We start from the raw sequence: 26,465 nt of genomic DNA on the forward strand, positions 1-26,465 counted from the left end.
AACGTACACGTCTTGTAACGGGAAAAGCGTAGCCAGGGAGCTTTTTCAGGGGGATAGGGTATCGGGGTGGAAAGAGACCTTTACGTATTTTCGCCTGTGCGCACGCTTTGAAGTGGACGCGTGTATCATAAGCAGCAGTGGGAGTGCGCCCACTGCAGGGCAAAGGCATCTCCCTTGTTCCGCCAATGTCCTCTGCTTGCTGCGGTAAGGTTTAAGCCGCCAACTTCTCATCTGTCCACCTAATTTTCAGTCTCCCCCTCACCCACTCGCTTTCCCATGGAATTAATTCTGTCCCTTAAAACAGCAGCGGTTATCTTGCCTACGCACTGTGCTCTGCGCATGCTCATTTTTCCTTTCTTGGTTTTTCAAAGATGCCTGAAAACCTGTTTGTTCCCTGGCCTCCCCGGCTCTATCCTTGCCCCTTAAGATTGCACACGTTATTTTTCTTCCCACTGCTCACTGCATTGTCCTCACGCACGTACAGAATGTCAAAATTTCGGTGGATGGTTGTTTGAATTTTGTCAGTGTAGCTTTTGGGGCTAGCTGGTTATTTGCATCAAAAGTCATCATGGCACTAGAAGATGGAAACGATAAAGACACAACGGGACTAGCGCTAACTTTGAACTGAAACGTTTTGTTCACTCCCTCTTCAACCACTACCCAGGCTACTACTCCCCATACTACACTAGCGTACGGTGTCTCTCCGTATACGCTAGTCTGACATGACTCTGGCACTTCGATGCACACTACCTGGAGACCAATTTTCCTCTTCAGTAATGAGCTGAGGTAAACGATGGTCAAGTAAAGTAACTGTGGGCGGTGGGCGGATTTGCCTGGATTTTGCACGTCTGGCTTCGAACGATTTCGAGACTTTGGCAATGGTTCACGTGAAATGAAATTTGTTGTTACCTGACACAGTGGCTTAGTGGCACCTTGCCACGCTGAGTTATAGGGTGGGGGTTCAATACCCGGACCCGTGGTTGCCGCGTTATGCGAGTGAGTAAAAACAACAATGTATTCGCGTGAGGTATTTATACAGTGGCTAGCGTGTTTCGCCTCGTGTTTCGCCTAGCTGTGTGTGCGAGCTTCTGGTATAGCTCGAAAGCCCGACTACGGCCCGGTCTGTGGGCCGGGCTGCGCTAGGATCTCGAAATTCGTCGGGTTCTAGGGAGGGATTTTGGTGCAGTAAGTGGCCCCGGGCCGTGCTCAGGTTCTGAAATCCGGTCCTTGGAAAGATAGTTCGGCCCTGTTATACACACGCTTTAGCCGTGAACGCTCCCACTGTGTTTATTTTCGTACTTTTTTAAAGTTTTGAATAATACATTTACCTTGCTCGTGAGCGAAAAGCAATTTATTTGCTTCCACTAGGGTAGCCCGAAACCCGGAGACCATTGCCATGGACCGGGCTCGGGCTGATTGACGTCTTCTCATCTCGGGCCCGGGCTGGGCTCGGGCTTCATTGTTTTTTGTCGGGTGAACCGTGCCAGGTGCAGAGCCGGAAACAAGGCGCAAATATAGGTGTTGTGCCACAACTGTTTTCCACCACGAATCGCCTGCTCCGTGACCGCCCCTTTCTCTTTCTCGTTTCGCCTTTCCTTCAGCCATTTCAAACGTAAGGGGAGAGAGTGTACGTACACTAGATGAGCTTGGTGATTGTCTATGCATTAAATAATCCCCTCTCCTACACTGAGGCACTAGGAAAGATTAATAGGTAAAACTTCTAGAAGAGCAAGCAGTCTAAATATTCGAAGCTCACTTTGCTCGCGAAAACGATATTGGCGCTTCTGGCTGCCAGTCCAAGCAGCAAACAGAGCTCCAGTTGAATGGCATATGTGACGCAGGAGCGCCGCTCTTCACTGAAGTTTGAGTCACTGGGCAGCTCATTTTTTCACATGTAATTGTTGCAATGAGACTTTCATATGCTGTCTGCTTCTGTTTCACTTTCGTGTTTGAATAAAACACCGCATTATCGGAAAGTCACATTTTTGTCTCCACAGAAAACCCCCATTGTGCCAGGCCGGACCAGGCCGGGCTCGAATTTTTTTTTTTTTGTTCGTCGGGCCGGACCGGGAGGGCTCACAGCCCTCCTGCATCGGGCCTGCAGCAGCGGGCCTGGGCAAGGCTCGGGCTCTGAAATTCGGCCAGTAAAGAGCCCTAGACTATACAATGAGCTTCAGGCGAACGTTCACATTATGTTTCTTTTTCAGTTTTTTTTAATTTAAGATAGTATATTTACCTTGTTCATGAGTGAAAAGCGATTCCTTTGCTTCCGCTAGGGTTGCCATCTGTTCGCGTCCGTCAAGCACCTGTAAAGAGAAAAAAAAACAAAGCGATAAAGTTATTGATCGTTCTAGAACTTTATACGTTTTCTAATCACTTTCTGGGCTCCTCTGCAATGCAAATCACCCCACTTTCCTGCAAGATGCACCTTGAGCGTGTCGTTGACGTGATTCGACGCCTGGCGCGAATAAGCACGATTGCAACGGAATATTACGCGTGTTAAGAAAACTCCTTCAACTACGTGATATTCATGTTGTGTTCTTCTTCTAGGGTTGCCTCGCGATCGCGCAGGCCCTCGAAACTTCCCCCAAACGCAAACAGCTCTGCACCACCCGCAGCAGAGGCACCACCCTTCGCGGCAGGCTGTGGGTGCCCTCGTGGCACTTTAGGCGAGATTGAGCATGCTCGAAACTCAAGCCAACTCCGGAATACCAGCCTTGGAAATGCAGATAACATCGTATTCAGTTAGGTACTCGGAAAGTTTGTCAGCTTACGGAATGTATCCTAAGAATCGTATTTGTTCAGTTGCCTTCACTCGCCCACCCCAAAAAGCGTGCTTGCCCACTCAAAACTTTCGCGAATCGGTACCTCAAAAAGTATCGGCGCAAACCGCTTACTACAGGGAAAAGTTAACATACACCAAAGGTTAGCGACGTCTTCAGGCGGAGGAGGGCTTAAGTTGGACGATGCCCACACAGCGTGACTGGAGGCCAAATCACGAGAGAGGAAAAAATAAATTCGGAAAAGTTTCGCGAACTGACAATAGCATAAAAAACTTATATATATAGGCAGCAACCACTGGGCGGGGTTCTGAATCTGTGCGGGGGGGGGGGGGGGGAAGGCGAATAATACTGCCTCTCGGCCCGCAGTATTGTCAACCTTTCGCCTAAACAATGTCCAGTATGGAGGACACTCCTCTCTTCGAACTATCAACTCTACCTTCCACCATGGCGATCACCCGCAACCCTATTCGACTCCTAATCAGTTTGTACAGTGGAAGTGCCGTGTTTTCTAAGCACGAACCAAGCCAGCCGATCTACGCCCTTTTCCTACAGCTTTTGCCGAGCTACCTGCTGTAATGACCCTTCGGGAGCCTGGGAATGGGGCCACCCTCACCAACTATACTCGGTGTACCAGCGGGATGCCCAGAACTGCTTCTGTGTACATGAAGACTACACCTCATGACGGTTAAGCCTCTGTTTACGTGAAGGATCATAGCGTAAGTTCCTCCACACTAATGGTGTCGACCGTCCGCTACGCAAACGGGACTCCTCATTACACATACTTAACATTTACTATGTACATTTACTACCTACCAAAGCTGCCGAATGTTGCCCTTGCAGGAATCTTCAGAGGAACCTTAAAGTTCGCGAAGCAGGATCCTCTCATAATCGTCAAAGAAATTCACGCTCTCAGCTCTTTTTGGGGTTACACACGTGAAGGGACACGTGGACGTAAGTTGGCGAAACTAGAGTCCACAATGGGCTAACACTTCACACAGATCGTGTGCAACCCTCTGGTATAGGAAGCTCTGTTACACAAGATGCCTGCTTGGACCAAACCTTTACGCAAAATAGTCGCCGTGCAGATTGGACCACCACCGCGGAAGCGAAGTTCGCATAATAGACACTACAATCTTTACCAGGCCAATCACGAGACCACTGGCGCATACAAAACTAGCCGACTAGAAGAGGTTCATAGTTACCTAAGCAAGCCCCCCATTGATAGTCGACCACAGATGCTCAGCGTGTTTCCAGCATTCAGTATGAAACTTGAAATCAGTGGAACAAAATGTCGAACTCTCAGAGGTGAACACGGCTGGGGACAACCACCTCTTCTGCCGTTTGGAGGCATGACACAGCCTGGCATCGTGAAAAACACAATCAGCAACTCAAAATTCGCATCGCGGAGATCGCCTAACAGGTGGCTGAGTACTGCGTTGAACTAACCGACAACAATTGAGTGGACTGATATAACCGGGCAGCTCGATAAGTGTGGAGTCTCAGTACGTGGTGCCTCCTCCGCGTCCTTATTGGTCTGGCACAAACCTGTGCCGCTACACAGTACCGCCTTCAAAAGGCTAAACATAGCTTTTCACGCAGACACGTCCAAAATGACCGATGCACTCCACGAAAAATATTTGAGCGTACATAAGGAACCCCGTGGTCAAGCGTACTTATATGCAGGTTCCAGAAACACCGAGTTAGGTCGACCTTTTAGGCTCCCTGACCTAAGGGCGGCCTTGTCTAAAGTGAAATGAGGTAGAGCATCTGGCCGTGTCAAGGTGCTGGTGAAGCTTCTAGTCAACCTCGCAGAACCTGCCTACGTACATGCATTTAGATTACGTTAACACCATCTGACTTGAAGGTACACTCTTATCTATCGGCTGAAAAACGGCAGTAGTAACTTTACTTTAAAACCTGGTAAAGCCATCAGCACCGACAACCACCAGCCCATCTCTGTCACTTCTTGTGTGTGGGAGAATGAAAACAATGTCCGCGACAAACTGTCAGTATTTTTTTTCAAAGCAAAACATTTGTGCAGACACCATGTAGCGTAGATGGTGTGTGAAAAAATGTTTTTCTGTAAAGCGTACATGATGTACGCTCTACGCCCACACATATCTACAGATGATACCCTGATGCAACTTCACGTTGAGATCCTCAATCACATTGAGCACCCCAGCAACGATAAAGTGGTTCTCACACTTGAGCTGCAGTGTACCTTCGACAATGTGACCCTCGCCATCCTATCACACTTGTCGCAAACGGGCTGTGGACATAATACTTTCTGTTATATCGAATCATTCCTCACAAACTTCTAACTGAAACTAACTAAACTTCTAACAAACTAAAAGCGTCCTACCTACAAATCTCTCGCATGATTAGTCGGGTGGCTAACTGACGATGAGAGATGAAAGAACGCATAATGCGACTCATTCAGGCATTTGTTATCAGCCGCATAACTTATAGCTATCCTTACCTTAGGGTATTGAAAGCAGACGAGCACAAAATAGACAGAGTCATACGTGTGACTCTTGAAAAGGCTCTGAACATTCCCCCGTGGACCCTAACGGAACGTCTGCTTCAAATAGGGCTCCGCAATACCGTATCAGAACTCTTCCATGCCCACTACACGAACCAAGTCATGCGCCTCGCCATCATAAAACGGGACGGAAAATACTATGAGAACTTGGCATCGAAGCCCCTATTGAGAGAAGGGGAAAACAACGTATCCCACATGAATGGAGGCAGGACTTCATCAAACCACTTCCACGCAACATGCATCCTCAGTTCCACGACCATCGATGTCGGGCACGGGCAAAAGTTCACGACAACTACTCAGACACTGAGGGCGCCTTCTTTGTCGATGCACCTGGACCAGTGAATGGCAAATATACAGCAAGCGTCATTCATTGTGGAAAACAGGTTGATTGTATATCAGCCCAGGACACAGACATAACTAGTATGGAAGAAGCAGGAATCGCCCTCGCCCTACAAAACCCAAGGTCCACTTTCGTTCTAATAGATTCAAAAACAGCCTACCGAAGTTTTTTGTAAAGGTTACATTGACCCCATTGCGCATCGTCTTCTTACACAACTCTCGTTCTCACGCTCAGATGGCGAATGGAAGCAGCTCATATGAATACCCGGCCACTGCGCAGTTAGAGGCAATGAGCTCACCCATGCCTCGGGCCGAGAATTACTCTTCTGGACCTCCACCCCCGGCATATCGCACCCACCCTCGGCTATGCGTATGGGCCCGTTCCAAACATATACAGATATTTTAGAACATCAAAGACTTGAAAGACCAGAAACTTCCGCCCCCGGGCACAAAGCTCAGCAAAGAATCTTAGGTAGCGTGGCGTCGCCTCCAGAGCTTGTCTTACCCCAATCAATACATACTGTCCAAGATAGATCCCGAATCATGCGCACCGCAGTGCAGGTTCTGCGTCACTACAACAGCCACCCTTTATAACAAAGTATAGGAATGCCCACACAATTCATCTCTACAACCCAGAGCACAGCACAACACTGTAGGGTGGGAGGCAGCTCTGTCCAGGTCAGATCTGAAGACCCAAAAGACCCTCGCGAGACAAATGTGGACAGCGGCCCGTGCCAATGGGATCCTGGAGTAAGGAGCTCACTCACCGACACACTTTCCTCGGTCGCAAATAAATGTTATATTCCCTCTCTCTCACATAAACTTCTCCAATCCTATATCCGGCTACAGGACACAGAACATGGCTTGAATCAATTAGGCACTCGAGGGACCTCCTGGGGAGTGGTCCTGTCGCCAATATTTATTTATTCTGGTCATGATGAAGCTCCCTACACAGTCGGCTGAGGTCGACAGTACGCAGCAAGCGCTGAATGCAGACATCATCATCTGGGCTACAAATGCAAAATATAGGAACCGTAACAATTCCTGGTTAAGCGGTGGCGCAAGACGCGCCTCTCGTTCCTGTGCATCTTGTGGGCACCTGAAACCGACCTTAGTGCACGCTCAAATGATTTGCTGTTTGTGCCCTGAAATGCTCAACAAATACCAAACTACAGGAAGGATAACTTGAACGATCTGGCAGCACGTTAGACGTTCGAATAAAATGAGAGAGTTTCCGTAAAAGCTTTCGGACCGTTTTCCGCATAATCTCATTCATCTCTCATGTGAGATATTTTTTATTTCGTTCTTCTAGTGTTTTGAAATTCAGCGTAACTTGCAATAGAGGTAATGATTTTGTGAGCTAACGTAGTAATGACATTTATTTTGAAGTTAAAAAAGGGGCAGGTTGCGCGCTCTTACTGTCAAAAACTTAATTAGGCACCTAGCTCTTTTGTAGTAAGAAGTGTAAGAAAGGGGCTATTATTGAATTCATTGCGTTAGTGAAAAGTGGTTGGTCAAAAGAACGGTGATCTGTAGTAAGTCAGTGCCGTAAAAAAACATTTCTGCGCACATTGAATCAAAGCTATACATTACCACATGCAAATAACTAGTTCCTAAAGTTGGGATAAATAAGAGATATTTTTTCAACAGATACAGACTAGCGGTATGCAGTGCTGATAATTCCTCCATGCAATTCAATTTCACAGGGCGGTTCCTTGGGCCGAAGCTGTGCGGCCCATGAGACGGTTTTATGCTCTCCCATAGTTGGGTACCTCATCCTCTAAATCGTTAACTTTTTCTAAACGCATGTTCTTCGTTCGGACGGCGTTATGCTATCCCACAGTAGAGTGCCAAGCAGCCTAAATCATTAACCACTTTGGGGGCAAAGCTCCCTGTGCCGTGGGTCGGGCGTCCACGATATATGTAGTAGGAGTAATACGTAACCACCTGCACGGCCGGACTAGAGGAGCGGCACGTGCGCACCCTTTTCAACTGAGGGGGAATCCAGCGCACGTTAATCATAAATAAAAACATAGTTGTTTCTGATGAAGTAACTTACAGAGACAAGTATCGATGTCTTAATCTTCAATAAATTTTGCCTCAAATTTGATGCTTACTAAAAAAAACTAGTATCAGAAGGACGCACTTTGAGCACGATCTGACCAGAAAGTGTTGCCACGTTGAACTCGCAGGGCGTAATCTCTTTGGTTATAGGAGTAATTCCTTCGACACCGGACCTATCCTTTTGTGTTCGCCTGCGAGAGATGTATAAAGCTTATTTTCAGGCCTGCCTGCTTGGTTTTGGTAGGTTAATCTTTGTTTAATACTCGCACAAATACCTTGTAAATTTTTGGTAAATACCTGACAAATAGATTTTACATTTTATTTGTGTGTTCTTCGTTTACCATGTATTGTACATATGTAAGCATGTCTTGTTGTAACAATTTTTGGTGTGTCTGTGGATGTTGTGTTCCGTCGCGATGTTCTGTTGGATTGTATTTAATGTTCACTAAACGAAAGAATAAATTTCTCTAAACACACAGGCTTAGCGATGGTTTGGCCACAGTGCCATGAGTTTAGTGAACTAGTATATAGCCATGAACTAGAGGCGTTGAAAGGTGGGTAGTAGACTCGAAGCGCAGGCCGTAAGAAAGCGCGCGTGTGCCACCTCTCTTTTAGTCCTTGGAATGTCCGCTCGATGGCGGTACTTCTATAGGCTGAATATATGATGAAAATATGCGAGATGGCTGTACTTGAAGTGTTCACTAGATGGACAGATGGACAGACAGACAGATGCACGGACGGACACATGGATGAATGGACGCATGGACGCACGGACGGACACACGGACGAACGCATGGATGTACGCATGAATAGATGCATGGACGAACGGATGGACGGATGAAAAGACGCACGGACAGACGGATAGACGCACGGACGGATGGAAGCAAGAACGAATGGACGGACGAATGCTTCACCCCGCTAATCATTGTGCACTCTTTGAATATGCTGCGACTTGTTTCTAAACTCACGTGGTGCAACCACCATTACGTATTGTAAGATCATTGCACGCTGCTTTGTGTTCGTTCTTTTGGTCCAGTGGCACAGAGTTGGTCTCTCGTGCGGCCTTAGAACATCAGTGGTCCCAGGGGGGCTTCGCTGTCTCTTTGGTGCCCATACGCTGCCGGCTACTGGCCCTGCGCTTCCTGTTGCGCCTCGTACAAGGAGAGGAATCAACCGCGCGAACTCTCGCATATTACTTTTTTGGGGGGGTGGGGTAGTGATTCCTAAATAAAAAGAACATAAGAGTGAGCCCCTTAACTGTCTCTCAGGGGAAGGATACCTCAACAGTAGCTCACGAGGGATGCGGTAAGGAGGGATTAAAAGTGTAGGGAGGAATTAAAGGTATAAAGATAGAGAGAGGTGCAGGGACAAAGATACCACATACGGAAGTAAGGAGAAGATAGTAGAGATAGACACGGTCGCACGAGTCCGAGGATGGGGTACCACTCAGCGAGAGCTTTTCTCGGCAGCAGGAGATGGCGTAGGGCGAGCCAGTTGGCTAGAGCTGCGCTGTTGTCGGAGATTGCGGGGACACAACCGGTCGACGCGAAATCCAGCGAGCGAGTCCTCCTATTTTCTCGGCACTCACCTTCGGTGTTCGAGGCCGTCAAGGGTAGGAAGAACACCCCACGCCAGCTGCCGCATGAAGGAATGATGCCGTCAACGTGCTCCAAGACACACGACTAGAGCAGGTGCAGTGTGCCAGAGGAACTAACGGGAGCAACAAAGCGGCTGTTGAGTCAACTATAGGATTGTCCCACACATCTACCTCAGGTCGAGTCGACAGGATATGGCGAAAATGCGACAGCTGTTGCATAAAACGAAGGAAGAGTTACTGATTGTGGGCCCCGATAAAGATGTCCTAGGCACTCACTCTCGGTGTTCAAAGCCTAATGTACATCTTAATCGTGGCCCACAATCAGTAACTCTTCCTTCGTTTTATGCGACAGGTGTCGCATTTTTTCACGATATCCAGTCGACTCGTCCTGGGATAGATGTGTTGAACAATCCTATAGTTGACACAACAGCCGCTTTGTTGTTCCCGTAGTTCCTCCGGCACACCGCACCCGCTCTAGTCGTGTGTCTTGGAGCGCGCTGACGGCATCGTTTCTTCATGTGGTGGCTGACCTGGGGTGCCCTTCCTACCCTTGGTCGCCTCGAAAGGTGGAGAATGGTCCAATCAGCAACATGCCCGAAGTGCTCCCTACAAGAAATAAATCAGCATGTTTGGAGGCAATGCGTCGTTGCTTGTGTTCTCTGGAGGGCCGTGCATACTGGATTTCGTGGCCTTGGAGCAAATCACTTCGTTTCTTCTGGGTATTGTTCTCGAAGACAATTCGCCTGTCTTCTCATTGTTGCTGATGATTACTGTTCTTAGTGCAATCGTTGCGAGGCGGCTGCAGCAGGCCGTCGCCGTCACACTCTCTTCCCAGTCTTGGAGGGACTGTACACAGAGCTGTTCTGTTGGAGGAACTCTTCTTTCTCGGCGAGGAGGAATTTCTTCAACACTGGTCTTGCCCTTTTGTGTTCGTCTGTGAGAAGTGTGTGAAACTTGTTCTTAGGCCTGCCTGGTTCTGGTAGGCTGATCTTGGTTTAATACTGGCAGAAATACTATGTAAATACAATGTAAATCGGTAACATACATATTTATGTTTTATTTGTGTGTTTTCGTTTACCCTGTATTGTACATACCTAAACATATCTTTTTTGTAACAATTTTTGGCGTATCTGTGCATGTCGTGTTCCGTCGCGATGTCCTGTCGGATCGTAATTGATTTTCACTGATCGTGAGAATAAATTTCTCTTATCACACAGTTCCTTTGGACTGGGACGGCTTTTTTCTCTCTCATAGTAGACTACCAAGTTCTCTGAATTGTTTAACACTTTTTCTAAAAACACACAGTAGTCACTCGGCCTTTGAGAAGCCTGATGCTTTTCTTAATAGGACATAATCAGGCGTGCTCCATACCTGGAAGAGAGGTCCACAGTATCTACTTGGTTACGCGAGATGTAATTGCGTACGCGTTGGCAAGATCAGCTCGGGGACTCTTGGTTTCACGGTTATAGGGAGCTAGAATATAATCTGGTGGCATGAACGGCCGGCCGCGGCTGCTATCTCGGTGGTCCAAAACGACAAGGATGGCCGCTAGGATTTCTCATGGCGCCACTGTGCTTTTTTATGTTGTGCTCGAGGCGAGCGTGCCCCGGCGGCGTCTTCTCTGAATAGCGCGGGCAGCGTGGAAGTCACTCAGTGCGTGTGCGTAAGTATGTGTGTGAGCTTGGCGCGTTCAGCCACCGCCACCTGAAGAAAGTTCGTCAAGGCCTGGAAGCTCAACCGCATATGTCAACGGGCTAACGACGCTGGTTGCGTTGTGCGCTGTGGTGGCACACAACGCAGCCGATGCCGGCATTCGGCAGCGCGTTCGCATCGGCGCATTTCTCCTTCAAGCTACTCTACTGCACGTGTGCTGGTGCGATCTGCTGCATTCTCTCGCCAGTACCGGGGTAGAGTCTCCACTTTGTGAGATATCCAGCGCGAACAAACATGAAGCTCACGACATATCAAAGCGGAGAACGGAATCTTGTTGGTTTGCTCCGGGTTGCCCAATCGGTGACAAGGGCGCTCCGAGGGAGTCGCTGTTTGCAGCTTTCAGGGATGACGAGCTCAGCAGAAAGTGGTAGCGCAACCTGGGGAGAGAGTTGACAAGCCTCTGACTAAAACTTTAGGGGTGTGCGAACATCATTTCGAGCCAAGATGCATCCTGCGCGAATATGTGCACGTGATAAAAGGAAGTGACGTGTTCATTCTCCGAGAAAAACCGTCATTGGTTCCTCATGCCGTGCCAGCGCTTTTGCCAGATTACGCACACAGTAACTAACCTCATATTTTACGTTGGTACGAACCAAAAAGCAAACGCGCGCTGGAAGTAGCCACATCCGCAGCTCTGCAGGAGTCCGCGACAGCCCAACAACGCAGTCGATGCTGGCATGGAAGGATGTATGGATGGATTGATATGGCTGTATCCTTTAGATTGATGGCGGCTAACGCCACCTAGACGTAAAACTTAGTGAACCAAAAACTAGATTAATCTTTTTTTTCTTTAAATAGTGAAGTCTAAAACTGGTATTTTGCACTGAAGGGTTTAAATTTGACTCGTGTCTTGATTTGAGCCCCCAATCAGATAACCTCCTTCTAATTAATTCTACCCACTTAAAGACTATTTTGCCCCCCCCCCCCTGTCCCTAAACCCCAGTGCTTTGAAAAACTCTGCCCCATCATCTTGAACTATAGGGTGAAGCTCTTTACAGAACATTATCAAGTGTTCGGCAGTTTTCTCCTCTTCTCCACACGCACTGCATACCGTGTTTACCCCTTCGTATTTGTCCGATATGTCTTGGTCCGCAACACTCCCGTTCTGGCCTCAAGCAGTAGAGAACTACCACGAGTATTATCATAGATCCTTTGCTTGGCAATTTCATGCTTAAAAGTTCGATAGATCTCCAGTGCGGACTTCTTAATTATGTCAATTCTCCACATGTCGGTCTCAGCTTCTTTCGTCTTATTCTTAGCAGATAATTCTTTTTGGTTTGGCCCCCTGCTGTTTTCCAAGTATTTACCCGTCAATTTTCTGGTTCACTTCTTCCATTTTGTATCGACAGTCTTCATGTACATGTAGCTGAAAACCTTCCTAGCCTAATGCTCCTCCCCCATTTCTCTCAATCGCTTCACAAATTTTATCTTGATGCTAGCTTCCCTGCCCTCAAATGATGGCCATTCGATATCACCTTGTACTCCCTGATTTGGTGTTTGCGCGTGAGCTCCTGAAGCAAGCCTACCTACTCCACGTTGCTTAATTTCTAGTCTTGCTTGAACTTCTCATGTCATGCACAAGACCGCATTGCCGAACGTCAGACCACGAACCATGACCCCTTTTTATATTCCTCTCACAACATCATACCTATTGTAATTGCACAGTGCTCTATTTTCGATCACTGCTGCATTCCTGTTACCTTTTCGTTACGTATATTTCGTGTTCCCGTAGGTACTCGGTCCCATTGCTTATCCATACGCCCAGATATTTGTATTTATCTGTTATTTCTAGCGTGACCTCCTGCATTCTAAGCTCACTACCTTCATTAACAATCAAAATCATGACTGCTGATTGTTTTCTGACTGAATCTCAAATCTAACCTATCTCCCTCATTACCGCAGATGTCCATCAATCTCTGCAAATCTTCCTAGTTGTCAGCCATTAGCACTATATCATCTGCGTACATTAATGCTGGTAGAGCTTGTTCAATCAGTTTGACTTGTTTGACGAAAGAGAGGTGGAAGCCAAGTCAACTTCCCTCTAATTTGGCCTCTATTGCTTGTAGGTACATTATGACTAACAAGGGAGACAGAGGACTTCACTGCCTAAGCCCCCATTTTACCTCTGTGGGCTTGGATACCTGTTTTTCTCATTTGATAACTACCTTGCTACTTTTATAGACATCCTTTAAGAGGTTAGTAACTGCATCTTCCACACCTAGTGTGTCCAGTATTCCCCACAAGGCCTATTGAACCACGCTTATCGTACGCTCCCTTGATATCCAACAATGCTAGCCACAGGGACCTGTATTCCTTTTCTGCTATTTCGATGCACTGCGTCAGTGAGAACAGATTGTCTTCCAACCTCCCGTGTTTGCGATATGCATTCCGCAGTTCCCCCAGCACCCCCTCATCCTCTGTGCATGCCTGCAGTCTTTTCATTATAATCTGCGTCGCCAGCCTGTAGACCACTGATGTCACTGTTATAGGGTAGTTGTTCATGTCAGCTTTGTCCCCCTTTGCTTTATAGATAATGCTCATCCTGCTAAGTTTCCATCCATGCAGGACTTCACCATCGATTCTTGTTTTGCTCACTGCCTCTCTCAATGTCTGCTTAGACTTTGGACCCAATGTCTTTATCAGCATAAATGGAATGCCATCAGAGCCTGTTGATGTACTACTAAGAACCCTCATCTCAGCCCTTTCCCGCTCTCGTTGTGAAGATGAAGCCATTGTACCACTCGATTCATTCTTGTCTATTGTGGTGCATAAGGCACTTCTTTGTTGAAATCTTTCTGTCACCCACGTTCTTACATATTCAATAGCTTCGTCTCCTTCTAGCCTAGCACCTTGAGCTGTAGTTATAAACCTCTGCTCTAGGCTCGTGTCATTTATTATGGAGTTTAGATGGTTCAGAAATTGCGCAGCTGCCTTTCTATCTTTTTTATGTACTTCTTCCAGCCACTGAGCTCCCTTTCTTCTAATCTTTTCATTGATCAGAAGGGGTGCATCCCTTCAACAGCTTAGAAAGATTTCCCATTTTCTTTCAATATCATCTGTCGGTTCACTTCGCTGCTTAGCATGCCTATGTTCCCGAGAGAGGTTCCTGACGTTTTGCTATGGCTCTCTTAACTTCCTCCTCCCACCAACTTTTGGGTTTGTATCTTCTTTTCCGGGGCAACTTGTCATGCGCCTTAGCAAGCTCTAGCTCAGACTGTCTGATTAGATTCGTGTATGTCTATGCTGTTTTATTATCCTCTGTGATTACTTTCTCAATTTGTTTAGTAGCCATTTCTATTTGCCTTTCTGAATAAAAATTATCCTGTAGTTGCTCATCGTGTCTCCTTCCCATTTTCACTGTTCTTGCAGAACTTAGCTTGATACGTTTGTGATCACTACCCAGACTTTTGGAGCCACATTCATCTATGTGCATTCCGCTGAGCCTATCATACATCCTATGTGACATCAGTGCATAATCTATCGTCGACTGCAGCCTTCCTACCTCCCATGTTATTTGACCTTCACATTTCTCAGCACTGTTGCAAAGGATCATACCATGCCTTTCACACATATCCATGATCATTTTGCCTGTTGGGTCGGTATATCTATCTATGTGTTCATTCATATCGCCTAGTATAATTATCTCGCACTCTCTTCCTGATTCTTCAATGTCCTTTGATATACACTCCGCCATTGCCTGATTTTCCTCTCTTGCCTTTGCTCCCGTCCACAAGTACACCAAACCAAGGAGCGTCACCTGCCCAGCTACTATCCCTCTTAACCATAAATGTTCCATGCATCCCTGCTTGATTCTTTGCCAACCCATACTTTTATGTATAAATGCACCAATTCCACCCCCCTTTTTGCTGCCTTCTGTTCTATTGCAATATTCCCATACGTTGTCCGGATTTCAAGGTTGCTGCTCCATGTCCCGGAGATGTGTCTCCACAACCCCATTTACGATCAGCTCCTCCTGCCTTAACTGCTCTTCTATCTCTTCCAACTTTAACCTATTCCTGCCAACCTGCATGTCAATATAGCCCATGTCTGACATAACTCGGCCCTTGTGCTTACGTCGATTTCTTCTCCCATGGAAACGCTGTGGCTTAAAAAGTAGCAGCGGCGCCACCTAGCGCCATCCGCGTGAAAGATGACGCCAGAGCCTAGCCGGTCGCGCCACTAGATCATATTCCAGTTCACTATACACACAGGTTAAGAAAAGATGTGGATCATAGAGGTTTCTAATATACACTAAAGGGAACTCTGACGCTAGTGTCTATGGGAGCTGCAACGCACGGCGCTTCAGAGAGCATGGGAATGATGGGTAGTACATAAATTTGTTTAATTTTTGTACTTCTGACCTTTTGGCTCCATGTGTGTTCGTGTGGCTTAGAGCTGTTTTCTCGCGAAACAAAAATCAGCAAATGTTTAGCGGTCGTGCTTCACCACCTTACTTTTTTAGGCTTACCTTTTCGAATCTTGTCACGAAGCTCAAAAGGGTTCGTTTTTTCTTCGAAACAAAACCGAAACACCGCAATAAACGAAGCCGCAAGTACGATTCGCCGCCCGCTCGTACGAAGACTAGGCAAATCTGTGTACTACCCATCATTCCCATGGTCGCTGAACGATCGCAGCGCCAGAGTCCCCTCTAGTTAATTTAATGAAACTCTATGGAGTGAATACTCCACCCGACAGCCCATCCAGATAATGTTCGCCTATTCTCTCCTCTCAGCCCCAATGTCGCAGCACCCCCCGCGGCTGGCGCATGAAGACGAGCTGCGTGCGTAGCGTCCGTAACGGCGTTGCACAGGTGAAAACTAAACGTTAGAATGTGTTTTTGTTTGTTTGTTTTTTCTTGCACTGTGCAGTCAATAGTGGCGTTCGCCACACGTGACGTTTTTCGGTCGCGAGAAAGGCGGTATGCGCTTCTAGCTCCAGTTGTTAGCGTGCATGGGTACAAAAATATTTTAATATCAGGTAAAAAATAAAGAAAAATGCGCCTCGTCACAATAGGTTCCTTAAGCTCCTGTAGTTACTGCATATGCTACCTAAATGTCGCATATGCAGCAATTCTATGAGCTCCCATGTCGCAGCGCCACCGAAGAAAATGTCACCGGAACATATATTAAAGGCGAACATTATTTGGACGCGCTCTCTATCGCGGCGGGCAAAGAATGTCCACACCTGATTTATGTTTCTTGAAGCGTTGTGTAGGTTGATCAAGAGAAGGCATTCAACCGCCTCGAATATAGCTTCTGATTTAGCGTAAAGGCAGCGCTTGGCTTTTCACAAATCTTCATTGAGCTTCTTAGAAACGTATACAAAAAGATACACAACACGTTGTTTCTTGATGGTTTTGAGACTGGGCCATTTTCTGTTACCCGTGGTGTTCGCCAACGTTGTCCTCCATTCCTTGTACTTTGTACTCAGCCTCGAACCATTCCTGCACTCGCTACTTGCTGATCCATACGTTTGATGCCTTTGACTACCAAGTAGTGGTGTCGTAAAGGTGGCAGCCTTCGTTGATGACTTCACGCTGTATTTGAAGAACGAAGACAGTTTATTCTGTAGCCTACAACTTTTTGCTGAGTATGGGACTATTTCAGGTGCTGCGTTGTATTTTTCAAAATGTTGATATGTATTCATTGATTCCCCTGTCGCCTGCCTCAGTCCCTTTTTTGGTCTTCGAAAAAGCGAGAACGTTCGCATTCTGGGGGCTGATTATACGTGCTACGGCAAATCAGCCTCCGTGTGGTTTTCAGTACTCAATTGAGGACGTAAAAATACGCCTCCGTGAGGCACGAGAATACGAAATACTGATGTTGGAAAGAAGGTACTTAGCACAGACTGTGCTTCGTGGCCGTACATAGTACATATCTCATGTCGTATAGTCCGCATTACGAATAACTAGGTCGTTGTAGTCCTTCCTTGACTCATTTTTGGGTCAGGTGGAACATAGCTGGTTTGCCAAACAACACTTGACCATTCACATTCGTGTCTGTCCACTGTCGGCTGCCTTACCTGCGCTTCTTACTTCGCTTGTTACACGATGATCAGTGCCTGCGCGTGATCTTGCCTGCTATTTCTTAAGCACCAAGATACGCTACTTGCTACCAGATGCACAGCTTAACTCTGCACCGCAAGCACTTAACGTTTCTGCATTTTACTCCACGGCATGCCGTGGAGCAATTCATGCTACTGCAGAAGCAGTTTATCGTCACGCGCAGCAGGTTTGTCCCGATGTAGGCATTCTAGAAAGCTTTGTTCTAGATACAACGGCGGCCCTTCTGCTCCCTCTGGTTCCTCAAGCCAGCCTAGAACGATCGAGAAGTGCTTCGCGAAGCGCGATAACGGCATCATTTCTGCCTTGCCATCTCCGTGACTTCATTTGGTGTCTAGGATGGGAAGCACTCCCAACACAGGAGAGACTAGAGAGGTGGGGCATGATCCCATCTTCCACTTGTCTGAACTGTCCGTTACAGGGGTCTAATCACACATGCTGCAGCAATGTGTCATTACAAAGGTGTTTTGAGAAACACTGGCTTTCATGGCTTATGTGTTAATCGGTTTATCAGATCTGGTCGCTGCTCACGTAGTCGCTTTACACATCTTCTCCATCTTCTCATAGCAGCTGCTGGTGGTGAAAAGCATCTATTTAAAAAAGAGAGGTGTAGGACATCATTAGAGGTCCCTACAGACTAGGTGCAGTATTTATTCCAGGACCGCAATGGTCGACGCCACCGTCCTGGATCTCTGGACCAAGGCCTGCTGGGCCTGAAGGTCTCAGCAGCCGAGCAGGGCCACCTCCAAGTCCTCTAGCGAGCTTTTTGTTTGTGGTGTATGTGGTGCGAAGCCGTTGCACTAGGTCATCGTCGTCGTGCTCTCTTTCTGATCTTGGAGCGCTTATACCCAGAACGTCTATCGTTTGTGTCGGAGAAATTGTTCTTCCTTGAGGAAGCAGAATTTCTAGGATAGTGGTCATGCCGCTTTCGGTCGGTAGTTTCGGGTGTGCACTACTAGTTTTCCAGTATTCCATCTGGCCTGGCTTCTATAGTCAGGTGATCTGACAACAATCAATTTGTATGTATATATATATATATATATATATATATATATATATATATATATATATATATATGTGTGTGTGTGTGTGTGATTGTATATTGTGATAAGTGTGGGGGTGCATGTTAGTCATTTGTAGCACGTGTTGGGGACACCCTGCGGACTTGGACATCTTTTTCCAAGGTGCCATGTCTATTGTCCTTATCCATTTGCTTATGTTATTGTGCTTGTTGCATAAACACTGTTTTCATGTGTCTGTAGCGTCCCAAGAGGGAGTAATTATTTTTATAAACAACCGTGGCAGTTTACAGCTCTTTCATAGTAGGGTGCGTATAGTGCTCTAAAGCATTAGGCCTTTGTGATAACAAATGCTTGTAAACACACCACATTATGTTAGTACCAACCACGGAGGAAGAAAAAATTTTGAGATGCAACTCCACTGTTAGTGGCGACCAGATAATGCCACATTGCTGGAGAGCCAAAGCATGCTGGCGGCGTCTTGTGGCGAAAACATTACAGCATATCTACGGAGTGAACGATGATGAGTCGGGCGAAGCATCCGTTCACGTCCATCGTTCGCCTATCCATCCATCCGTCCGTGTTTTCATCCGTCCCTCCATGCCTGATTCCGTCCGTGCGTCCATGCTTCTGTCCATCCGTCCGCGAGTCCGTCCATGCATCCGTCCGAGCATAATCTATGGTGGTCGACTGCAGCCTTCCTACCTCCCATGTTATTTGCCCGTGCAGATGGATGGATGAACAAATCATGCCCGTGCATGATTTTGTTCGTCCATCCATCTGTCCCTGCTTCCTTCCATCTGCCCGTGCCTCAGTCCGCCCATCCGTCCATGCTTCTTTCTGACCATTCGTCCGTGAGTCCGTACGTCCGTGAGTCCGTACGTCCGTCTGTCTGTCCGTTCATGCTTCCGTCCATCCATCCGTCCGTTCGTCTGTCCGTCCGTGCTTCCATTCATTCGTGCGTCCGTCCATCTATGCTTCCGCCCGTGCTTCTGTCCGTACGTGCGTCCTTCAATGCGTCTGTCTGTCTGTCTGTCTGTCTGTCTGTCTGTCTGTCTGTCTGTCTGTCTGTCTGTCTGTCTGTCTGTCTGTCACACTTGGGCCACCTGTTGAGTGAGTCGTACAAAGAGGTGCTTACGAACCGGTCACGAAAGAAATGCATAGACAGGCCCATGGCTTAAGAAGCTTCGCTCCTAGAAAGCTTATTGCCGTGGAATAACGAAAAGGTGGGCTAGTTGGTTAGCCATTATAATGAATTATATGAGGCAGCGTATAAAGGAGATAAACTACAACTACAAGGGCGATAAACTTTCACTGCAATTGAACGCTATTGTTTATTCTTTCTCCAACTCCTTGCGCTGGGTCATTTCTTCGACTACTAGGCACCGAAAACAGGTTTAAACATATGCCTGAGCGCCTTTCTCCTCGCTATTATGTTTGTAGCACTGAAAATCCCGCCCCACGGCGGTAGTCCAGTGGCTGTGGTACTCCACTGCTGACCCGCAGGTCGCGGGATCGAATCCCGGCTGCAGCGGCTGCATTTTCGATGAAGGCGAGAATACCGTAGGCCCATGTGCTCAGATTTGGGTGCTCCGTAAAGAACCCCAGATGGTTCGAATTTCCAAAGCCCTCCACTGCGGTGTCCCTCATAATCATATGGTGTTTTTGGGGCGTTAAACCCCAGATACCAATCGATCGGAACGGAAACTCCCGCTGGAACGTCGGCAGTGAGGCGCGCCGTTTAAAGTTTCCCTAAACTCACCCGTCTTCTTTGAACTCGTTTTTTTCGTAAATTAATACTTTGAAAAGAAGCTCGATCGTTTTTTTTTATTTGTCAACGCTTCATTCTGTAGAAGCTCCACGCCGCAAACATGCCCACTCGCTCACTTTAATTCAAAAACGCAGAGACAATTCACTGTAAAGCTTGCTTTACGCAATGCAGTTTTGCACGCGGAAGAAGCCCGTTGTAGCGAAGCGCACGTGCGTCAGTAGTTGGGGGCGGTTCTTGTTTTGCTTTGTTTTGTTTTGTTTTTTTTTTGCTCTAGGGTTACTGTTTTTGCTCTAGGTTACTGTTTTTTTGCTCTAGGGTTACTGTTTTTTTTTTGCTCTAGGGTTATTGTCTAGGGTTACTGTTTTCGCAGGAAATCGGTCAGAAGACCTACGTTGGCTCTATCGCCTGTTTTGTGCGTGGTCCACTTTATCGAAACCAAAAGAAATAAAAATCACAGCATATCTACGGAGTGAATGATGATGAGTGGGGCCAAGCGTCCGTCCGTCGATTCGTCTATGTGTCTGTCCATTTATGCATGCGTCCTTGCGTCCCATCGCGTTCGAGAATGCAGACGGCACACGGGTAACGCTGACGAGACGTGAGCCAAGGAAGCCGAGTGCAAGCGTCTTCAACGCGCCCGCCGCTCTGCTTCGTTCATGCCCCATCAACGATCCGCCACGTACGGCGAATATCCAGGAGATTCAGAGAGGAACTCCTTATCCGCGTACCCAGGAAGAGCCTATGCAGCAGCGTATCGGAGATTAACGGTACAGCGCCATCCAGAATATTCTCACTCAACTGCAGTTTGTATGCACTTTTATGAGACAGCGCTGTCTATTACAATAATCGAGAGATACTGCCTTCTTTTCTTTCTCATCTCTTCTCTCGCTTACGCGTGACGCAGGACAGGGTTAGACTAAAAGAAGCTTCACCCCTAAAAGATTGGGGGGCTTTAGCTAAAACGACCCAGTGCTTTTACTACTAGCGGTTCTGCGTTCTAAAAAAATTCCGTTTTTTTATATTACTGCAAGATGGCGCCATATCTCACGCTGTTACTCCTGACAAAAGACCATCTTCTTTTATCGTCCTTTACAACGAAGCACGGAAATATAAGGGCCAATTTTTTGTATCTGTTATCTGTACCCCTGAGGACACCCAATTTAACGGGAGTTTCAACTCCTAAACATATCTTCCTCCGTGACTTTTAAAAAAAGCTGGTGTAGACGCTATGCTATAAAGAAAGGGAAACTAGGTCCAGTTTTACGGCAAGGGTCGCGTGCACTGTAGTTGTCCGCCGTCGCCATTTGTGTTCGTAATCACTATCGCACAAAATAGGAAAAAATCTTAATAAATAAAACACACAAAGAACACAATGGGATTCGAAAATACATACCCTGCGTTTTAGCCAAGTATTCTACCACTAAGGAAGTATTTTAAAGAAAGCCTATCACTGTTTTTTGAGGTATAGTAAGAAAAAAATAATTTGTTCTTTCACGGTTAGAAAGGGTAGAAGCCCTGCTTACTACGAAAGAATTTTAAGGTATGATGTACTTTAGCAGTACTTGACGAACGTAGTAATTGGTCTGTCATGTTTGTTGTGTATTGTAATATGCTGACCTTGTTCTCCAAATTTTAACCGGAAATAAAGAGAAAAAAAGCCACGCCGATGTTTGGACTTCCCCTGAAAAGTGACCTTAGGCAAGCTTGATGTCGGGAAATTAATCGCGTTAATATGAGTAATAAAGCCTTTCAGAACATCGATAGAACAACCAGCTGTCACACAATGCTAATTACGAAACGAAGGAGTCGTTGAATGCTCAAACCCATTACAAAAGCTTAATCTTCACCTATTAACAGTGGCGCATACGCAATGGGGGGGATTGTGGGGATTATGAAAGCTTCAGGCATAGTTATTCATCGTCGTCAGCCACAGCATAAAAAATTGGAGGCGTTTCTGCATGTTACACTGCAAATGTCGTCGAAAGACGATAGTCTTCTGTTGAGAGAGAGAGGAAAAAAACGTTTATTTGACGTTCTGCGCCAGAAAACCTGAAAATAGGCGCTGCCGGCGCTGCGTGACATGGGTGCCATCCAGCAGTAGTTTGAAGAAACAAAGTTTTTTTTAAGATCGCAAGGTCACTTGTAGGTGGCAGCACCATGTAGTTTTAGTAAAGCATGGGAAACATTCGTTTTTTTTTTTTGGTCATAGCGTTGCATTGCCAGCGCGGTGTAATAAGCACTGCGGCCTTCGTAATTAGGTATGTATGTATTTTATAAACAAAGTAACGCACTACCTAATGACCCCGTACTGATGTGGTGCCAAAATATGTGAATATTTGCTTTTTTATTGACAATGTCGGCACGTATCAACGCAGAAACGAGATCCCGACGGCTGGTCGCTTGGAAAGGGTTAAACGTTCGTATTTTTCACTGAGTCGGGGAACAGAAGCCGAAAATAGGAGACATTCAGAGACAAGTAGACCACAACTTATGCGTCGAAGCAAGCCAAGAAAGACGATGGACTTTAAAAAAAAAGCACAACATTTCTTGCAAGTAAGCAGTGGGTGCCCCTATTCTCAGACGAATGACGAAGGATGGTATAGTGCATGGCTGCCTCCCTGCAAGTGCATGTGCTTTTAGCAGCAACCCTAAGAGTGTTAGAAAGGCTTTGAAACGCCGCTCTTCCAGTTTTTCCTATGAGAGCGCTGCGCGTTCCACGTAGCCCTGGTGGTTTTTCCTTCTGAATTGTTACGCCTCGAAAGTTTAGTAAAAAATTCTCCGTCTTACCGCTGACAAGATATAACGTTAGCGTGTAGCGAAAAAAAAAAACATTATTTTCCTCACACACCCTAATATAAGACAATGCGTATCAACTGATAGGTCATCATAAATGTTAGTTTACCATTATCGTTCAAGGGGAAAGTATATAGCAGCTGCATCTTGGCGGTGCTGAAACCGCTTACAATGAGGATTCAACCTAAATTGAGAACAACGTATTGAACAATGAAAAGGAACACAATAGGTGTGGGTAAGAGAACTAACCGAGGTTAGGGATATTATAATTAAAATCAAGAAGAAAAACTGTATATGTGCAGGGAACGTATCGCGCAGGCAGGATAACCGCTGTTCATTAAGGGTAACTGACTAGATTTCCAGAGAAGGCCAACACGCGAGAGGGAGACAAAAAATTAGGTGGGCAGATGAGACTAAGAAGTTTGCAAGTATAACGTGACAGCAGAAAGTACAGGACCGGATTGATTGGCGGGGCATGGGAGACGCCTTTAGCCTCTAGTCGGCGTAGTGAGGCTGCTACTGATGATACATCTTTTTGGAGAGATTGTGCTCGACTTTTTTTTGTGTTACAAGTTTCTGCAAAATGCCACAGCCCGTGGCCAAATTTTATTAGAGATCAGCTCATAAACATTCTTCTCGATAGATTCTTTCGTCGTGAACAGTGATCCCTTATTTCATTATTCGCCTGGCGTTCACACTAACAGATCAAGGCCATTTCACCTCCAGGTAGGTCTCACATGAAAAGACCATGTCTCGGACACAAACCAGGGGTGCACATTGGCTTCATCTTTGCCGGCTACATCATAGTCACGGCCGTTGAACGAAAGTGTTTTATGCCGGGGTCCACCGAGAGTTTGGCGACGCATTTTCGTCATGAATGTTACGTTGAAAAAATGGATGCCACTAAGTGAGAAAAAAAATACTTAAGTAAAATGTTCTTCCAGCGTGATTCGACCCTCCGACCCTATGGCGCGCGAGATCGAGAGCCCGGCACTCTACTAACTAAGCTCTCGAGTCAGATGAAACATTTTTCACAAATGTGCCTTATATCCCTCACGCGTTCTCTCTGCTCAGTACTATCTCTAGACGAGGCTGTAGGCCATGCGCGGCGGTGCCGCCATCTGTGACCGATGTAGAGAACTGATGATGCATGACACAATGACACTTAACCGCACCTATCGGATAGAGAATGATTCGTCGACGATGCACTTAAAACATGGCCTCTGAGATTGAGCGTCCGCGTCGTCTCAGAGGCTATGTGGTTAAAGCGTCTCAATAGCAGCAACAAGCATTGGCTACGCTAGCATCGGGGAGTCACCCATACCATGTCTGCGTCTCTTTATTTCCGTGCTCTTTGCCTTTGTCTTCGTATTAGAGTGCGACGGCTAGTTGTCGAAGTACTACAGCTTCATCATGCACGTACGGTGTTTCGCAGCCAACTACTACGAGTGCGATAGCAACGATTAATAAAACTGCCGCAGCCAGCGGTGCATAAAAGCAATAATGTCGACGGGCGAATGTGGTGCCTTGAAGGAGTGAGGCAGAGGCCAGCGAGGTGTGGAATCCCATGCGTGCGTTTGCGGCTCGAGCTACGAACCTCTTCCTCCCGTACTGCTGAAGCCAAAGAGGTTTAAAAAATTGCTTGAGTGGAAAGTATTGGCCAGGAGTGAAGCCGTACCCATCTCAAGATGGTGGCTGCTGCAGCCATCTTACTAGGGGCATGATGAGCTGTTGGCGTTTGGCGATTGAGAAGGAGCGCTTTTCTCGCGCACCCAAAGAGTTTAATGTGGCAACCTTTTCGGGACAGATAGGAATAATAATAATAATAATAATAATAATAATAATAATAATAATAATAATAATAATAATAATAATAATAATAATAATCCGGACTACGCCCACTGCAGGGCAAATGCCTCACCCATGATCCGCCAATGAAACCGGTCTTGTGCTTTCCGTTGCTACGTTATACCAGCAAACTTTTTAACCTCATCAGCCCACCTAACTCTCTGTCTCCCCAGTCGTGCGTTTGCCTTCTCTGGGAATCCAGTCAGTTACCTTAACGACCACCGGTTATCCTGCCTACGTGTTACGTGGCCGGCCCATGTCCATTTTTTTTCTTGATTTCAACTATGATGTCCTTAACCCTGGTTCGTTCCCTGACTCAGTTTGCTTCTTCTTGTCTCTTGAGGTAACACCTATAATTTTCCTTTCCGTCGCTCGCTGCATCGTCCTCAATTAAGGCTGAACTCTGTAAGCCTCCAGGTTTCTGCTGCGTCGGTAAGTACTGGCAAGATACAACTGTTATATACCTACATCTTGAGGGATTGCGGCAATCTACCAGTCATGATTTAAGAGTGCTTGCCTGGTGTGCTCCGCGGTTATGACCTGTCCTAAGTAGACATACTCCTTAATAACTTCCAGCGCCTTTCCACGTATCACAAAGTACAGTTTTCGGCCGAGATTCTTGCACATTACTTTAGTTTCGTGCATATTAATTTTCAGACCTGCTTTTCTGTTTTCCGTGTCTAGTTCAGTAATCATGAACTGTAATTCGTCCGCTGAGTTACTCATCAAGGCAATGCCATCAGCGAATCGCAGGTTACTAAGATACTCTCAATAGACTCTTATCCCTAAGTCTTCCCAGTCTAGGGTCCTAAATACCTCCTGTAAACACGCGGTGAATAGCATTGGAGAGATCGTGTCTCCCTGCCTTACATCCTTCACTATTGGGATTTTTTCGCTTTCTTTATGGAAAACTATGGTGGCTGTGGATCCTCTGTAGATTTCTTCCAGTATGTTTATGTAGGGTTCGCGATGCCCTGATTCCGTGGTGCCTGCATTACTGCTGATGCGTCGAGTGAGTCAAACGCCTTCTCGTAATCAATAAAAGCTATGTTTAGGAGTTGGTTGTAATAATTTCTTCATTACCTGATTGATAGTATGAATATGCCCTATTGTGGAGTAATCGGTACAAGATTCAGCTTGGTCCTTTGGCTCATAGAACAGTAATATCGTCTTAATTTTATTAGCTAATATTTTTGTAAGTAGTTTGTAGAGAACGGAGAATAAGCTGATCGGCCTGTAATTTTTCAAGTCTTTGATGTCTCCTTTCTTACAGATAAAGATGATGTTGGTGTTCTGGTACCCTTCCTGTCAAGAGAGACTTTGTATATAAGGTAGCTAATTTTTTATCACAATTTTTTTCCATCTTTCGAGAGGTCCGTTGTTACTCTGTCCTCACCAGTGGCTTTGCCTCTTTGCATTCCTTCTACGGCTTTTCTTACTGTGTATTTAGAAAAAGTGGTTAACGATTTAGAGTACCTAGTACTCTACTATGAGAGAGCTGAAAGCCTTCCCGTGGACGTTCTGCAGTCTGGTGGTGTTAAGAAAAAAAGTTTAACGATTTTGAGTACTTGGTACTCAACTATGGGAGAGCAGTAAGCCGTCCCTAAATAAGACCATGCCCATTCTTCCCCTGTCATTACTGGTAGGATGTCGAATTCTCCTAGACTATTATACTTTGACCTCCCATGATAGTGCTCAAAGTGCGTCTTTATGTTGCTAGTTTTCTTTAGTAAACCTCAAATTTAGGGCAAATTTCATTGGAGATTAGGCCCCCGATAATCGTCTCTATGGGTTATTTCATTAGACACAACTGTATTTTAATATACAGTTAACGTAGTGTTTAGACTAACAGATAGAAACTACTTGATTATTCTGTGATTACAACCAAAAAATAGCACGTTTCTGAGATCTTTGCTTTGCTTAAGCGCAGTATGG

General features: G+C 46.3%; 2 protein-coding genes across 3 annotated transcripts in view; one reads left to right on the forward strand and one right to left on the reverse strand.

The window, feature by feature from the left end:
- RanBP3 (ran-binding protein 3) overlaps positions 1-26,465 on the forward strand; it is a 198,080-nt gene that overhangs the window by 41,316 nt on the left and 130,299 nt on the right. The window lies entirely within an intron of this gene.
- The window catches only part of LOC119181650 (solute carrier family 4 member 11-like), a 97,365-nt gene that overhangs the window by 29,320 nt on the left and 41,580 nt on the right, over positions 1-26,465 (reverse strand). For both annotated transcript variants that reach the window (XM_075875756.1, XM_075875755.1), the window contains exon 4: positions 2,237-2,306. In XM_075875756.1, the coding sequence (XP_075731871.1) occupies positions 2,237-2,306 (70 nt within the window). The remainder of the gene's footprint in view (positions 1-2,236; positions 2,307-26,465) is intronic.

The sequence above is a fragment of the Rhipicephalus microplus genome, chromosome 10 (genome assembly GCF_043290135.1).
Source record: "Rhipicephalus microplus isolate Deutch F79 chromosome 10, USDA_Rmic, whole genome shotgun sequence".
NCBI classification, from domain to species: Eukaryota; Metazoa; Arthropoda; class Arachnida; order Ixodida; family Ixodidae; genus Rhipicephalus; species Rhipicephalus microplus.